We start from the raw sequence: 18321 nt of genomic DNA on the forward strand, positions 1-18321 counted from the left end.
GCTTTAAAAAAAAAGATATTGATTTGTTTTTGTCATTATTAGGAAAATGTTATATTCATCAAACCAAGTGGAGTAATTTAAACCACAATTTTGCTCATTTTCAAAAAATTCTGAAATTAATTTAACATTTGTGATGCCCTTTTGTTTTTAGTTCCAACTTTCTTTTTTTTATTTAAATTTAAGTTTATACTTACAAAATGTGAAAATGTGGCAAGAATCTCGCTGTCGAATTCTATAATTTAGAAAATTAAATACAAATAAAACAAACTATCACTCTCTGGCCAGTGCGCTGAACTACTGAACTAGGAGAGATTGAGTTTGGATCTATTTTTCTTTCTGTTAATTATTCTCATCTTAAACAGGACAAACACAGAAAAACTCCTGGAGAAGCGACTGAGATCCACGTGACACTATTATAAAGATTTAAAGTTTATTAAAGAGGAGAGTGAAGACATGAAGATGGAGTTTATTAAAGAGGAGAGTGAAGAAATGAAGATGGAGTTTATTAAAGAGGAGAGTGAAGACGTGAAGATTGAAGAAACACTGAGAGTGAAAGATGAAGAAACTGAGGAGCAAACAGGTTGGTTTCATTCTCAAAGCTGAATTATGATTAATATTGTCTTGGTCCCTCTTTTGCTGCCAAAACAGCCCTGACCCGTCAAGGCATTGACTCCACTAGACCCCTGAAGATGTGCTTCGGTATCTGGCCAAGAATTTAGCAGCAGATCCTTTAAGTCCTGTTAGTTGCAACAGGGCTCAAGTTTTGAACTGAGTTCAGAGTGAGATTTCGGCCGTGGCGGCAGCAACGGGGGTTTGGCTGGGTACGGGGGTCTGATATGAAAAATGACACACATTCGTACAAATAAAAAAATATGTATTGAGAGAGAGAGAGAGAGAGAGAGAGAGAGAGAGAGAGAGAGAATGGTTAGTGTTGTTTATTGGGGTTGGTAGCAGGTTTTTGAGGCCTTCAGCCCAGAGGGTTGGTGGCACCTTAAAGGGTGAAATTAAGAATTATATTAAAGGGGGGGTGAAATGCTGTTTCATGCATACTGAGCTTTTTACACTGTTAAAGACTTGGATTCCCATCCTAAACATAGACAAAGTTTCAAACACTAATTTGGACGTTTGATGGAGTATTTCTGTGTTAAAAATACTCCTTCCGGTTTCTCACAAGTTTCGGAGAGTTTTTTTCGAGTATGGGTCGGCTTGACGTTAATAGACCGGAAGGTCCTTGTATGGGCCGTACGGGCTCTTCTCCCGGTAGGGAGAGAGGAAATGCACACCCATAAACACTCTCAGGTGCAGATCCAGTCGTCCGTGAACACTTCTGACGCGCCGCGCTCCACTTTATTCCTATGTGGGTGACGTCAAACGACTTTAATGCTTCAGCACAGCATTCCAGGAAGGCAGCGCTGCATTTGAACCGATTTGAACGCAGAAATGATGGGAAGCGTCACATCACGCTTCAGTCGCGTCGCAAAAGTGGATCTCCACGGTCACTGCTGTCACAGGACATCACCAAATCAACAAGAGGTGTGTTTTTGACGGAGCGGTCCCAGCGGTAAAGGTTCACAGTCGTGCTTTGGAAGGAGGCGGTGAGTAAAACTGCTTCAAATGTCTATGTTGTTGGCTATCGTCGCGAAAGTAAACATCAGTAAACAACACGATCATGTATAGTTCATTTATCAATGGAGCATGCGATGTATGGTGTGTGTTTAAATACATTTGTTTAGCTGACTAATATGCAGTGTTGGGAGTAACGCATTACAAAAGTAATACATTACAGTAACTTATTACTTTTTGCTGTAACGCAGTAGTGTAAGGCATTACTAATCAATTTTCAGTAATATTTTACTCGGTACATTTCAAGTAACGCTTGCGTTACCCCCCCCCCCCCCCCAAATACAATAAAACGAAAAAGGAAAAGGTAAAAAAGCCGTGATACATTAACGCATGAAAAATGCAAGTTATTACCTGTTCGTGGTCATTCAATAGCCGCGTGTGGTGTCCAGGTTAGTAATTAAATACTAAATGACAGCTTCTGATATATTTTTGTATAGCGATTTACTTCATTTTCCTTCAATTCAGTAACTTACTTCAATTCATCTCCCTCTTGCTGGTGTACATTTGGATATTGTGTGACATAGTCCAGTGAAGGCGTAGGCCTACGCGTTTATTGCTGATTTTACAGAAGTGCCGCAGGCATGATTTCAGCCTCTGTGCTCGCGCTGGCCAGCGGAAAAGTGGCTAAAGAAGGTTTAAAGGCTCTGTCGTTTCAAAGAATAGCACAACGGCGAGCGCGTCGAAGAACGGACGAGAGACGAGGCGCGCGCTGCAGAGCCAAACTATAGGCCTATAAACAACACTTGGGTGAAGATGACAGAATAAGACTACTGCACACCGTGACACCGTCGTTTAGATTTTTTTATAGTAATACAGTCATTTAGTTCAGTTAGAGAACAGGCCGTTCAAATAAAAACGGAAGCATGAACCGAACATGTGATCTTGAGCTGACAGATGATCGCGGAAGATTTGGTTTCAAAGTAAAATGTAAAAGCGCCTATTAAAGGGGGTTTGTCATTGTGTTGTGTATTTCATTAAGAATAATAGGCTAATTTTAAACCGAAACTAAAAATCTGCTTGGCCGCACAGAGCGCGCATTTACTAACGAGCTGTCATTCACGGTGTGCGCGCACTGGCGCGTTTTCAGTTCATGGAAGCTTAACTTTTATAGGAATTCATTGAAAGCACTCGCTTTGCATCCGCTCCCGTTATTAATGACCAAGCGGCAGTGTTCATGTTCCTTTCGGTTAGATAGAATAGTGATTTAAAAGCCCAGATACTGGTGATGTCATCACACTTTGATTAACTGGGGGAAAATGTCCCCACCGTCTAATCCCTACTGTACATTCGCGAAATGGATGCGCATTGCTTAGTTTATCAGAGAACGTAGGCTAGTCAAACGCAAATGCAGTATAATACAACCTTTTTCTAAAACCGAAATAACTATGTCGCAACAATAAGAAAATAACAAATGCGCATATTGTCATAACTTAGAGTTTACACAGTTCTGTTGTGTCTATGAACAGAAGCTATTCCCAGATATTGCCAGATAATCACTTTACCTCTAAAATAATACTTATAACATAGTTGGATCGTCATGATTTCTTGCATTGTCTTGAGCATTCACTTTTTTGCCAATTCTCTATTGTTAGCCTGGATGGCCCATGTCATTATGCTTCATCATATCGCCTTCTACTGGATGTAAAATGCCCTCTGCCTACATTTTAGAATGTTAAGAGCTACTTCCTGAAGTTATTTTGGTGAAAGTAACTCAAAAGTAATACAGGAGTAATGTAACGCATTACAATTCTGAGACAGTAATATTGTAATGTAATGAATTACTTTTAAATAGCAGTAATAAGTAATCTATAATATATTACAGTTTGGAAGTAACTTGCACAACACTGCTAATATGTCACCACTGGGTGGTGCTGTGAAGCGTGTTAATAACTCGACTGTATTTGATCACTAATGTCGTCTGCCTCGTGATGTTTGGAATTACTTAGATGAAAATGATCTTACAGAAGGGAGTTACTTTTAATAAAATGAATTAATGAAAGTGAGTTAAAAAAAAAAAAATCCCATCCAAACACCAGTGGAATGAGGACAGCTGTCCATCACTGCATTCACGAGCGCAGAAGAGCACAGATGTTCACTGAGTGAGAGCGCAATATCGTACAATAGCAAAATGCATTTCATGCAAATCATGATTGAGACAAGGCTTCCTTTAAGTTTTGTTGAGGTTTAAGAACAGAAAACACAAAGTGTTTATTTTATGATTGACTGTTCAGTATCTATATATATATTTTATTAGATTAACTGGTGCGTGGCAGCAGGGCCGTCAGAACTCTATGGGGAACTCGCTTGATTCCTCTAATAGCGCGCAACTTAGTGTTTGTTACCCTGGAGATTTCTCTGCGTGAGAAATACAAGGTGTGGCGTGTGAGCGTGTGAACGGGTTGAAATGCGCCCAAAGCGTGAGACTTGAGAGCTCTGTTGCAAGGTGGGGCCTCCATGGATCTGACTTGTTTGTTCGGCACATCCCACAGATGCACATGGAAGTGAAAAACTTGTTGAAGCTCAAAACTGACGCTTCACTTGTAAAAGGCTTTAATTTGGCTGACAAACCTGTACTGTCATTGGCAGACGATTATTTGCTGTCGGGACACTTAGTGGTGATGAAAACATACAACCATGTTTTACAGCATTTTTTTGGTATGGTTTGAAGTGTGATGTACTTACAGTATGTGTGAGGTACAGTATTGCAAGACGTTTCATGTTTGCGACTACAACAGGTGATTCCAATAACCCCTTTAAGCCCAGGTCCTGTCAATTTTTTTTACTTTACTTGTATACATCAAAACAATTCGCAAAAAATGAACAAACCAACTGCATTGACTCAAGTAAAGAAAGGATATAAATTACGTAAATAAGTACAAAGAATGGAAAGAAAGCATACAGCATTATGTGAAAATCAAACAATCCAACAGCAAATAAGAAAAAGTTCTGTACTGATCAATTAGTTTTTAATGCATGTGGCTTCATCCAATTAATTGTAATAGATTTTCGTCCACTTAAAGTATGTGCAAAATATCTCTTGTTTTTTCAACACCAACACTCTCTTCATGCAAGAAAAACAGAGAAGTAGAAGGCACGTCAGAATATTAATGATCTCAGCCTTTTAACCCTTGCCAAAATGTGGATATTTTCGGACAGTTCCAGAATATATACGTGTGGTTTCCTGCTTCTGGACCATCAGCAAATTTTGATATCACCTATGTACTAAAAAAACGAATTTTTGTTTTCCAGTCAAACTCTTTCCTGTTGTGACTATTGATTCCCTTACGACATTCTGCACATATACTTTCCCATGTCTCATCCTCAGTTTCGTTTAGCTCAGTCTCCCACTTCCACACTGTGACATGTCTTTTATGTAAAAGATATTGCTTCTTTATATCAATGATATACTGTTCTGCATTAGTTGGGGCTTTCATACTTATTTCCTTGTTTTTTTTGTTGAAATAGTTTCTTATTTGTAGATACCGAATGAAATCACTTCGTGATAACCAATGTTTCTTTAAGATCAGAGAATAAATGAAACGTACTTACCTTAAATAACTGATCAATTATGATAAGACCCTTCTCAGTCCCTCTAAAAGTACCATCCCATCTGGAGGGCAGAAACTCAGGGTTATCTGCTATAGACATGGCTCTTGATAAGATTGCCACTCCTCTGTTTTTTTGTCCAAACTCTGTTTGCTTATTTATATTTTCCTATTTTTCCGAGATTGGAGTGTCATAAAGGCTAGTGTTGGCAATTCTGTTCTACCCATTCTGTTTCAGCATCATTGCTAATCCATGCCACTATTTGGTAACCAATTTTTATTGACGATTATTGGTCCACAGCTACCAGATAACCTTTAACAAAGTTCTTTACCACTTTTGGTTTACTGAGAATTGTCCAGACTGATCAGAGATCTTATTTTCTATTTAAATTGAATGCTCAAGTTACCCAGTTCTTCACCCAGAGTCAGGGGTCATTGGAAAGGTTCCATCAGACCTTAAAAGCAATGCTTAGCTGATTTGAGACATGGTCTGAGTGGGGTGAAGGTGTTTGCTTTTATTCTCAATCCGTGAAATGGTGCAGGTCTCTCAAGTTCAGCCCATCAGAGCTGGTCTTTGGCCATACTGTGAGAGGACCACTGAAGGTTCGACAAGAGCGAATGTTAGGCATTGAGGACTATAAGAAGACAAATGTGTTCAATTATGTCAGTTAATGCCATGATCAGCTTCAGAAAACATGTGTGCTAGCACATGATACGTTGGTTATGGAAAATGAAAATGTGGTATGATAAATCTGCTGAGGACAGATATTTTGCAGTTGGCGACCAAGAACTGGTTTTACTTCCTGTGCACCTGAGAGACCCGCAGTGACGGATTGTTTGACAGCTGTTAGACTCGCAAAGATGGATAGTGACTGGAGTGAGGACAGTAGCTTTGCAACAGAGCGCTCATCTAAAGTAGAGGACTTTTCTCCACCACCTTCACCTAAAGTGGAGGAGGGTGAAATGTCTGTAGACACAGAGCCGCTGGCTCAAACTTCGTTACCTCCCGATGCCGACGATGCTTTCATTCATTCATTCATTCATTCATTCATTCATGCTAGCGAAGCAGCAGCACAAGAGAGAATGAGACCACTAACTAATCTATGAACACTGAACAGCCATATCCTTATACTGAATGCCACTAAAAAAGCGCAGGACCAATAAGTTCAATCCTAATAGCCTATTACAACAGATTTCCTCAAATAAAAGTTAGACTATACGCCAGCACGTTACAGTATCGTTGTTCATTACCACGGCAACCATTTGCGTGTCTGTCTGAAAGCGTCTGAAGTATGAAAATTATCTGTGGCATGACGGGCGGCAAAAATATCACAAGAAAAGCTTAACATGTACTTCCAACTGCATTATTTATCTGTATTTTCTTCATTAGGATGTTGAAAGCAAGTGACGAGAAAGTTTAATTCATAATGTTTCTACTTCATGTAATATGAGCGCTCATACTGGAGTGAAGCCGTTTTCATCATGTTATCATGGGAAAACATTTCTAAGGGCGTGGTGAGTTCGTGCCAGGGGCGTGGATAGGGAGCCGTTGGAAGTACCATCCTACGTCATGGTGCACCACAACGTCCAATAGGAAAATTCGATTGCAGTAGCCACCGTTCAACTTTAAGAGGGCAGCACTAAGACGTTTTTACAGCATATATTATAGAATTAAAACACTTATACCCAAATGTCAAAACATTTACTTGAGTCAATAAACAGCATTAATAAATCCCCAGTCTTGCAGATCATTAACGAAAAAAAGTTAGTTTAGGGTTTAGTTACCCTTTAAAGGATATTGACCTTAATTGACTTTGAATCTCGCTAAATGTGAAATCGGTAAGGCTTCTTTGACTTACCTAGGCAAGTAGGAGGGATATAATAATGCGTTTGATTTATATAGCGCTTTTCAAGGCACTCAAAGCGCTTTACATAGAAGGGGGGAATCTCCTCAACCACCACCAATGTGCAGCACCCACCTGGATGATGCGACGGCAGCCATATTGCGCCAGAACGCTCACCACATACCAGCTAATGGTGGAGAGGAGACCGAGTGATGAAGCCAATCAGGATATGGGGATTATTAGGAGGCCATGATGGACAGAAGCCAATGGGCAAATCTGGCCAGGATGCCAGGGTTACACCCCTACTCTTTTTCCGAAAGACATCCTGGGATTTTTAATGACCACAGAGAGTCAGGACCTCGGTTTAACGTCTCATCCGAAAGACGGATATGGTCAGGTACGCCTGGTGATGGCTAAAATTTTATAAATGCCGCAATTTCTCCTCTGTTTCAGCACTGTTAACTACTTTACGTAGTCCTTCAGGTCTTTGTTTCCTCATCCAAATGTTAAACAGCATTTGACAATATTAAAGAGTTTCTGTGTAGTGAGCCTTCAGATTGATCCCAATTTCTCCTTCCCATTCAAATTGAATCAGTATGGCACACTTTTTCTTAATGTCCTTTCTATGATTCGTTGATTTGTTGCTCTGTTGAAAATGTCTTGTGTGTTAACATACTCAGTTAACATAATGAACTTACTCTCATACATGTCTTTGTAACCAGCATACCTTGAGTAAGCAAGGTTTGGGTTAATCAACCGAGAATTGATTGTATGTTTGACAGTAAGATAACCTTGCTTTCTGCAATACCCCCTGAAGGATTTAGGGTTAGGGTAAGGATCAGGGATTAGCTGGATCAGTTGTATTTAATTAGGGTTGAAGCCAAACTCTTCAGGGCTGTGGCCCTCCAGGAACTGAGTTTGACACCCCTGCTTTAGGGGCTCTGTATGGGTCTGACTGTTGAGAATGAAAAAAAGATGCTTGTTTGTTCTTTTGCTGTTCTGGTTTCTGTCTCTTCAAATAAAAACACACTAAGTGACCCAACATTTAATTTAATTTACATTTTTCTCTTTTTGCCTTAGACCTGACGGTGCTGAAAGAGGAGAGTAAAGTACTGAATGAAATGAAAGAAAAAGATACATTAAAGAAAAAAAAATTCATAACAAGAGAAAAAACTTTTAGTTCCTCACAGGCTGAAAAGACTTTGTCACGAAAAAAGGCTAAAAATAAGGGAACTAGAAGTAATTTCCCCTGCCCTCAGTGTGGAAAGAGTTTTACTTCAGGAGTAAACCTTGAAAGACACATGAGAGTTCACACTGGAGAGAAGCCTTACAACTGCCAACAGTGTGGAAAGAGTTTTGCTGAAAAAGGACACCTTAACATCCACATGAGAATTCACACAGGAGAGAAGCCTTACACCTGCCCTCAGTGTGGAAAGAGTTTTAGTGTTAAAGGACACCTTAACATCCACATAAGATCTCACACAGGAGAGAGTCCTTTCACCTGCCAACAGTGTGGAAAGAGATTCTCTATAAAAGGAAACCTTAAAAAGCACATGAGAGTTCACACTGGAGAGAAGCCTTATACCTGCCAACAGTGTGGAAAGAGATTCTCTATAAAAGCAAACCTTAACAGCCACATGAGAACTCACACTGGAGAGAAGCCTTACACATGCTCTCAGTGTGGAATGAGTTTCATTGTAAAAGCAAACCTTAACAGCCACATGAGAAATCACACTGGAGAGACGCCTTACACCTGCTCTCAGTGTGGAAAGAGTTTCACTCTAAAAGGAAACCTTAACAGGCACATGAGAGTTCACACTAGAGAGAACATGGTGGTTCACACTGGAGAAAGCCTTTTTATCTGCCAACAGTGTGGAAAGTGTTTCAAACTGAAAAGACACCTTGAAGACCACATAACAATTCACAATGGAGAGAAGCCCTACAGATGCTCTCACTGTGGAAAGTGTTTCAGTAGAAAAGGAAACTTTAAAGACCACATGAGAGTTCACACTGGAGAGAAGCCTTACGCATGCGCTCAGTGTAAAAAGAGTTTTAATCAAAAAGGACATCTAAACAGTCACATGAGAACTCACACTGGAGAGAAACCTTATGCGTGCCCTTATTGTGGAAAGAGTTTCACCCTAAAAGGAAACCTTAATGCTCACATGACAACTCACTCTAGAGAGAAGCCTATTCACCAATAAGTTTCACTCTAAAAGGAAGCCTTAATGGGCAAATGAACATTCACACTGGAGAGAAGCCATTTATATGTAGTCAGTGTGGAAAGAATTTAAGATATAAAAAACCCTTAACTTAACCCCCTGGACCCGAAGAACGCGCCTGCGGTTTGCTGTATTTTTCCTCATGACAGTGTAAAACAACTTAAAATACTCCGTAATGTTTGGCCTCACAGACATGAACGATATGTCTTTCTTCAGAAACAAAATTAACAAAATCTGGGAAATGTTCTGAAATGTGGCTGATTTTGTCCAAAAATGACCCAAATGTGTGTCTGAGAGCCTTTATACACACACTTAAGTGCAGTCACTGAAATAACATATACAGTGTGGTACAGTGCAAATATTTTGAATGTCCCTTATTATTGTCCTATAAAGAATGTAATCCCTACATAAACTTTAGGTCATCCTTAATATTTCTCTAATTTACATAAAGTCTCTATCTTTAGATATAGCCTTTTGAAATAAAGATGTCAAAATCGAACGTTTTAGGAAAAAAACTCTGGCGCCTAAAGGGTTAATCAACCGAGAGTTTGGGATATGTTTGACAGTAAGATAACCTTTCTTTCTGTGTCTAACTGTTTAAATGAAAATATAAAGGAGATGTTTGTATGTTTTGTTATTCTAGTTTCGTGTTTCTTTAAATGAAAACACTAAAAGTGACCCCACAGGCATAAAAGTCTGATGTGTACTCCATTGTGTTAAAAAATAAATAAATAAATAAAAATTTTTTTTTAAAAATAAATATATATATATATATATATATATATATATATATATATATATATATATATATATATATATATATATGTGTGTGTGTGTGTTTTCGGTCATCATTTAGGGGTTTTCTCCAGGGGTCTCCTTTATAAAACTTTGAGTAGATTTCATCCTAAAAGTGTACATACGTACAAAAGCTAGATTTTCTTTATTTCAAAAGCTAGATATAAGCTTCAGATTTATAAAACCATGCGTGCGGCAGAAGCTGCGCAAAAATCCCTTTATAAATCACAGCCAGCAGCAGATTGTATGTATGTGGTTCTCCACCCTGTCTCCTCCCCGAAATCACCATATATGGAGTTATGACCTCTATGCATGACTATGCATGACCTCATCTGCATATCATTTGCATGCATATTCCCATCCACGTGACACCATGTTTTACACTGTCAAAGGTAAAAGACATCGAAAAATATTAGATACGGACTATAAATGCCATTTGTGCCTTGCACATTACATTGTTGAATATCATTCAATATCCTTTTTATGTTTTGGAATAAATATATCAAAATAGCCATAAAACCATAAATAAATTGTGTTACTTTAGGCTAATTACAAAATATATAGTGAATTTTAAACACTTTAAATCGAACAAAATGTATGCAGTTTTGCTGATAATATCCCCAGATGAAAACTCGTTCTCTTCTTATTCAGCCATTGGCGTAATCCTCCAACAGTGCCAGCAGTGCCATCAAGCATTACATACCTGGGTCACCGGAGGATTTATGTTTTTAACAAATAGACTGATCGTTAACACCATGACAAAATCACAGAATGTATTTGTGGGGGAAAATGTGGGGATGGATTTTACTAGATGCATATAGCCTACAACAATCAGCACAAATAACACTGTTGGATTTAATATTGATGATAATGTGGATATAACATATGAAATGGAGTGAAAATTAAATGTCATTAATTCTTATAATCTTTCTTCTCACATTTATTTTCTACAATCTAACTTCAGTTCACGATTTAATTTCAGTTCATGACCTCACCATCTGTGTCGCCAATTCCCTTTGTCACCAGAATGTGTGTACGCGGGTTTTATAAATGAGACCCCAGGTATTTTGTAGGACATTGGTATGGACAGGATATCAATACCCCCTTTGTTAGCCTGACAAGCCAGACCCACATCAAGATGTTTGGTCTGGAAACTCACCATAGACAGGGCTCAATCCGAGGGGCGGATAAACGGTTGTCTTTCAAACTCCCTCTGCACGCGATAGGATAGCGCTACAACCAACCAGGGAAATGAAGGTGAAGCAGAGCTTGTTGATAGATTAAACATTCGCCGTATCCGGTCGGCTAAACTCAGAACACATCTTCCCTTTTTAAGAATGACTTCAGTGCCGTTCTTTGTCCTTTTCTCAGAGAAAAGCTTAACTCCAAGTCTTCTAGAGTCGTGGTCAAAGTAGGGATGTCAGAAAATATCGATACACGTGAATATCGCAATATTATGTTTGGCAATACTGTATCGATTCTCAAAAACACATTATCGATATTTATATATTTATTTATTTACATCCAAGATTCATGGCTTTGTGTTCGGTTTAAACCACAGACTGTATAACACCCAACTGCTTCCATAGACCCATGCCATTGTTTTGCCATTGGCTCGTGTTGTAGAACTCTAAGGTGTTCTACACTGACGTAACTTGGCATGAAATGGAACTAGTTTTATATGTCATCAATGTGGAATTTAATTTCAAAGAAAGGAAATGCCTCATGTTTGAGAGACTGTATAATGTGCTGATTGAACGTTTTACCAGTTTTACAATAAAAAAGTGATACAGTGATAACTAGTTTGTGTCTGAAACATTTTTTAAGACCATGTCAGGTTTTTTTTTTTTTTTTGAGAAGATGCTATCAAACATGTTGGCCTGCAAACACCCTTTTGCTGTCTTTTGTCTAATGTCTGGCGAGGAGAATGGCTCAATTAATACTACAATGTGCTCACTCAATGATCGTTTTTCACCTTTGAGTGATTGAGACGTAATCCTCCTATTGTTATTTTTCTCAATTGTAGTTGTTCTTTTATTTTTTAAGGTGAGACACTACAGATGAATAAGGATTTTTTTTAAATTAGAAGATATCACTGCAAAACTTCTCGAGTTTATAACTGGCATAACCATAAGATTTTTTTTTTTTTACAAGTTTCGTGTAAATGTATGTTTTAATATGCAAATTAGGGTTTATATACTTAAGTATACTCTCATTTGCATACATTTCCAAAAACTAAATTTGGAAATTGGAAAGGTCCAGGTTTAAAATTCTTGGTTGTATTTGTTGACATATTAGATGAAAGGGCTTTTACAGATGGGATTCTGGATATCTTATTTTGGGCTTTAGTAAATTAGAGAATATTGGCAATAGCCTTAAAAATATATATTCTTTTTGTTTATTTTGTTGTTTAGAGTTAAAGGACATATTACTCAGGATATGAATGATATATCAACAAATCCCACGGTAAAAGAATTCAGAATATAAGTATAAGGGTGGTTTCACGTCTCTAGTTCGGTTAATTTGGTCCGAACCAAGGGCAAACAATTATACATTGTTGCATTTTTCAGCTTTTTTTGTTTCTTTTCACACCACACTGATTGCTTTGGTCCGAACCAGTTGAAACGAACCAACCCTAGTGAAAAAAAAGTATACTTTATTGTATTTCAAATATATTCTCTTTTCCGATAATATATTAGAAATATACTTACAAAAAATGTACCATTTCTAAATATATAAAAAATATATTAGCATCATATTTCACAATACAACTTTTAACACACTTTAAAATAATTGTATTTTAGTATATTTTCTAAAAATATATTTTAGAAAAATATACTTTAAATGAAAGTTCAGTGTACTTTTGTAAAGTGTACTTATTTGAACACTACTTTAAAATATATTTTTTATATATTTTTTAAACTTATGCTCAAAATTGTCATTGTTAACAATGCACTAAAAGCATATTTTAAAAATACATAATTAATATCATTAAGCTGTATAAAAAGTTATAAATACTGTTTAAGGTTATTTATTCATGCTTAACTGTTCAAGCTTAAGCATGAATAAATAAGTGATAATAAATTATTATTATATAAATAAATTATTATATGGACTAAAAGCCCATTTTTAAATATATGCACTATAAGCCCTAATTTAGTTGTGATTTAAGTGTAAATATGTTTAATAAGTTTACACTGGCAAAGAAGAATCCAACAGCACACTTAAAATACAACGCAAGAAAATATGAGTTAAATAGTTGTTTCTTATCGGAATTCAAATGTCTCTTCATTGATCTGTGACCAATCAGATTGTGTTGCTCAATGCCTGCAGCCAATCAGAGGCAGAGCTGCTGACGGTACTCGTCCTTATGACGCTCACTTGCGGGAGGTTTGCAGCCTTGCAGGTGAAGTACAATGTTGCGTTACATTAATTATTTAATAAAACACTGAGAGCGGAAAGTACATGGCTCATTCTTCGGACCAGTTCAATTACGCCACATCGCTGCCTGACCTTGATGGGGACGATAAACTGTTTTGGAATAAAGTCCTTCTGTTTGGAGGTAAGTTAATATGTAATGTCACTAAACGTGAATAAAAAGTTGATTGAACATGAACCTGACCTTATCTCTTGTATATTCTGTTAACAGATTGCGTTCTTCACGAGTGCTGTCAACTCCCTGATGATGTGTAAGCGGTCATCAGACACAAGTGTAATGAGCAGCTCACCAGAAAATTGAATATAGGCTAATGTGTAATTTATATTTATGTATAGAGATGGTCAGTGGAATTAGTTCAATTATATGTTTTCCAACATCTTTCAGTGTTAATTTAATGAAAAACATAGTAAGTTAATTTTGTTTAGCTTTGCTGAAACCATGTGAAACCATTTATAAAAATCGCTGGGCTTGTTTAATGAAATGTCTCTTCATTAGTTATGTGTGTTAGATTTGATTCATTTATTGTAATGTCCTTGAAAACAAATGCTTTCAACATTGGGAAAGTAAGTCAGTAAGTAATTCATTAAAATGTAAGGTAGCACATTTAAAATACTGTATTGTGTGACATTATGTAATTCAAAGTATATTGTACAATGTATAGCTAAGTAATAACACATTGTATTGTTATTGACTACTGTTAGGGGTTAACAGCTTATGACCCAGGACCAGTAGTGAAGAAATGAAGACAGAGTCAGGATTCCAAATAAATAAAAGAAACATTTACTTAAGAATAGTTTGCAGTTTCAAAAGCAGAAGCCAGCTTCAAGTCTCACAAGGAGTTCGTAGGCCGCGCTCCCTCTCTCACCGTCTCGTTGCCTCGCCCTATCGCACATACAATTGTCCCATCAGTTATACCGTTTTCAAGGTCTTATCCACGTCATTACTGCAATGTGGATGCTTCTGATTGGCTCAGAGACAATGCACAGTCATGGTAAATTTCCACTCGAGTCGGTTAATCTGATGCACGTTTCCACTGACGTGTCACATGTTGATGCTTTCACCCAGAATCAGGCCTGTAGTGACCTTCCAGATCTGGAGCAGGCGCCAGCTTGCCCAGAACAACAAGTCCACCCATCTCTTAGGGTGCCCATTGTACACCATTCTGATCTGTAGCATAGAATATTGCGCACATACACAGATACACAGTCTCTCCAAGGTTGGAGCTGATTAAGCTCCGGTTCTAACCAGTTCTTACCAAAACATACTGATAACATGTGCTTTCCTTTAGTGAGAGGAACACACAATAGTGCAGGCAATATTCATCTTGAGTCTTTAGTGTTTCAGTAAAAGGAAATATAAAAGGAATAAAACATAATAAATTAAATGAAAGACAAATCCATATTCCATATCTGGAAGCCGGGCTAAGTGAGCAAACGCTGTTACTGCACTCCTGACATGTTAGGGGTGTGTGATACCTCAAATCCAAACACACGACTTTGTTGCCAGTGTTTAGTGACACATCACACATCTCTAGGCCAGACCCTCAGTCACTCCTCAGAGACCAAATACACACTTTAGAAAACAAGAAACTAAAACAAAATCATAAATAACTGGATAGAATCATTATAATAATACAGGATAAATATTGATTAAAGTTTTGATTATGAAGTTAATTAGGATATAAATATATACAGGTATATTGAAGCGGCAGTGGATTTCAAAATCCCCCCTTCACTACAAAGTGTATATTTTTAGTCATTTGAATGAGTCAAGGTAAATAAAATATACATTATATTCGAAGTATATTGTTTGTGTGTTCTGTTCGTGTATACTGGTAATTAATTTGTAATTTATTAAAACACAAATCAAGTATGCTATAACACAAAGTGTACTTATAATACAAATAAAGTGTACTATAACACGAATAAAATATACTTATAATACAAATAAAATATACTTAGCACAAATAAAATATACTTATAATACAAATAAAGCACATTTAATATCACTAAGGATGTAATTAGTCCCTATACTTAAAGTGTACTAAGTATACTTAAAGTTGTTCCAATTTAGCACACAAAAGTATACTAAATACACTTAAAGTTGTGCTTTAACACAATTTAATTACAACTTAAATATACTTAGTACAAAATTAGTTGTGTCAAAATAGCACACTTCAAGTTAACTAGTCATTAACACACTTCAAGTATACTGAAAATTAGTCTGGCCGTAAGTATACTTAGTATACTTTTTTTTCACTAGGGTGGAGCTGGACTGGGATGGGGAATAATGCACAATAGAGACCCTGGTAATGTCTGATTGGGACGTCATCTTCTGGGATGCGATAAGGGCATATTTCCACTGTCCGCAGCTTTGCGGGGCTGAATCGGTTGACGGCTGGCATCATGTCATAAAAAGTAGATGCATTGAGATGATGAGCTGAATAAAAACAAATTGGCAATTTGACGATATTTAACCGGCTACAGATTTACATGCTTATGGCCCGGTCTCCCGTCGTCACAGGCTTTGAAGCATGTCAAAATCTAATACAAAGCTCTAAAAATAAATACATAAATAAAAATTCTGCTCCATTTTTCTTTTTAAAATCCCTTCACGAACACCCGCTGTAAGTCACAAACCTGCTAGGCCTATAACCCATTAACGACGCTTGGTTCGATGATTGTTGCCAAGTCTGGAATAGGGTTGTATTTAGGCTACTAGGTTGGAAATTTTCTTCTTGGAAAAATGATTTCCCAAAGAATTATTGGTTTCAGAAACAGCTTTATTCACATTAACCAACCAACAAAGCCGGACTGTTTTTTGCAAAAAAAGACACTCCTGTTCCTTGGCCTGTCTGACATATATACTCCAGTAATCTTCCCAAAATGGTAGTTAACCTTTAGTTCTTTCTAGCTGTTCTTCTGGCTCACATATCACCACCTTTCAGGTTCTCTTTCTGTCGATCATACACTTCTTGTATGTCTCTGTAATGAGGTTTGTGGCTCTTATATTTCTTGTGGGGAAGGAAGAAGGCGGGGTCGGTATGACTGGGACTAGAAACTTTTATTTTCACAATGCAACTGGTAAACATAAACACGCACAAGGGCGTAAAACTCTGTCTCTCAAAACTCTCACACCTCAGAAATTATTTCCTCTCTCAGGCTCAGGCTCAGGCTGTGTCTAGTCCCAGTCCAAACTCTCTCTCCCCCTCTCTCCTCACGCAGCGGCTTTTGTGCTGTCTCTCCACGCCAATTACTGCAATTAGACACAGGTGTTAATCATTTGCACTTGACCTACTTACTCCCCGCTCTGTCCCATACCTTCTCTCCCGCTACAGACCTCGCGAAACCACGCCACATACCCCCACCGCCCGACTCAGGCCGGGGAGCCATCCGGCCTGCAACCGTATCTGGTACCTCCTTTTTGGTCTTGGGTCTCGGACAGGTCGCAACTGCCGCCGTCTTATCAATTTGGGGACGCACCTGTCCATGACCCAAGTGGAAGCCCAGATATCTTACTTCCACCCGCCCAATTGCACACTTCTTCGGGTTGGCCGTGAGCCCCGCTCTTCTCAGCGACTTCAGGACAGCCCGCAAGTGCTGCATATGCCGCTGCCAATCCGCACTGTAGATGATGATGTCATCCAGATATGCGGCGGCATACGCAGCATGCGGCCGGAGAATTCTGTCCATCAGACGCTGGAAGGTCGCGGGAGCCCCGAACAAGCCGAACGGAAGTGTGACGAATTGGTGTAAACCGAACGGCGTGGTGAAAGCTGTTTTCTCTTTGGACATGGGAGACAAGGGGATCTGCCAATATCCCTTGGTTAAGTCAAGCATCAAATTTAGACACCGCGTTCACCTTACGATAGTCCACGCAGAACCGTACGGAGCCGTCCGTTTTAGGCACTAAAACTATCGGGCTCGCCCAGTCGCTGTTGGACTCTTCTATTACTCCCATATCGAGCATTGCTGCTAATTCCTCCTGCACCACTTTTTTTTGTGCTCAGGTAAACGGTACGGCCGGCTGCGAACTACCACACCCGGCTCGGTCTCGACGTGGTGTTGAATGAGGTCCGTTCGACCCGGTAGGGGCGAGAACACGTCTGCAAACTCTGCTTGTAAGTGTTTCACGTCAGTGAGCTGCGAGGGTGAGAGGTGATCTCCCCCAGGGGCCAGCGCGATAGATTGCACTTTTTGGATCGCCTCTGGCCCGAGATCCTCCTCCCCACTCACCACCGTCGCTAGCATCACTGCATCCGCCTCCACCCACTTTTTTAACAGGTTGAGATGGTAAATATGACGTGCCCCGTCCCTATCCGACCGAATGACCTCATAGTCGAGATCTCCCACTCGCCGTGTGACCACGAACGGCCCTTGCCACTTAGCTAGTAATTTAGAGCTCGAGGTAGGGAGTAATACAAGCACCTTCTCTCCCGGTGTAAATTTACGGAGCCTAGCGCCTCTGTTATATAGCTGTCTCTGTCTGTCCTGAGCCTGGAGCAAATTCTCCCGTGACAGCCGGCCCAAAGTGTGGAGTTTTGCTCTCAGCTCCAGGACATACTGAATTTCGTTCTTGCTCGCAGAAGGTCCGTCCTCCCAAGCTTCCCTAAGGACGTCCAGCACCCCCCGCGGCTGGCGCCCATAGAGCACCTCGAAGGGGGAAAACCCCGTGGAGGCTTGGGGGACCTCGCGGACAGCGAATAACGGGCTCTAGCCATTTATCCCAATTTTTGGCGTCCTCGTGCACAAACTTACGAATCATGGCTTTCAACGTGCGATTAAAGCGTTCCACCAGCCCGTCTGTTTGTGGGTGATAGACGCTGGTGCGAATCGATTTAATGCCCAACAATT

General features: G+C 39.1%; 1 protein-coding gene across 1 annotated transcript in view; it reads left to right on the top strand.

The window, feature by feature from the left end:
* The first annotated feature begins 433 nt into the window (after positions 1-433).
* LOC137049020 (zinc finger protein 91-like) overlaps positions 434-18321 on the top strand; it is a 43186-nt gene continuing 25298 nt past the window's right edge. Inside the window, exons 1-6 of the mRNA XM_067427415.1 lie at positions 434-580; positions 8093-9200; positions 13363-13435; positions 13679-13741; positions 16630-16700; positions 16806-17206. Of these exons, the coding sequence (XP_067283516.1) occupies positions 454-580; positions 8093-9200; positions 13363-13435; positions 13679-13741; positions 16630-16700; positions 16806-17206 (1843 nt within the window). The 5' untranslated portion in view covers positions 434-453. The remainder of the gene's footprint in view (positions 581-8092; positions 9201-13362; positions 13436-13678; positions 13742-16629; positions 16701-16805; positions 17207-18321) is intronic.

This window comes from Pseudorasbora parva, chromosome 20, assembly GCF_024679245.1.
Source record: "Pseudorasbora parva isolate DD20220531a chromosome 20, ASM2467924v1, whole genome shotgun sequence".
Lineage (NCBI taxonomy): Eukaryota > Metazoa > Chordata > Actinopteri > Cypriniformes > Gobionidae > Pseudorasbora > Pseudorasbora parva.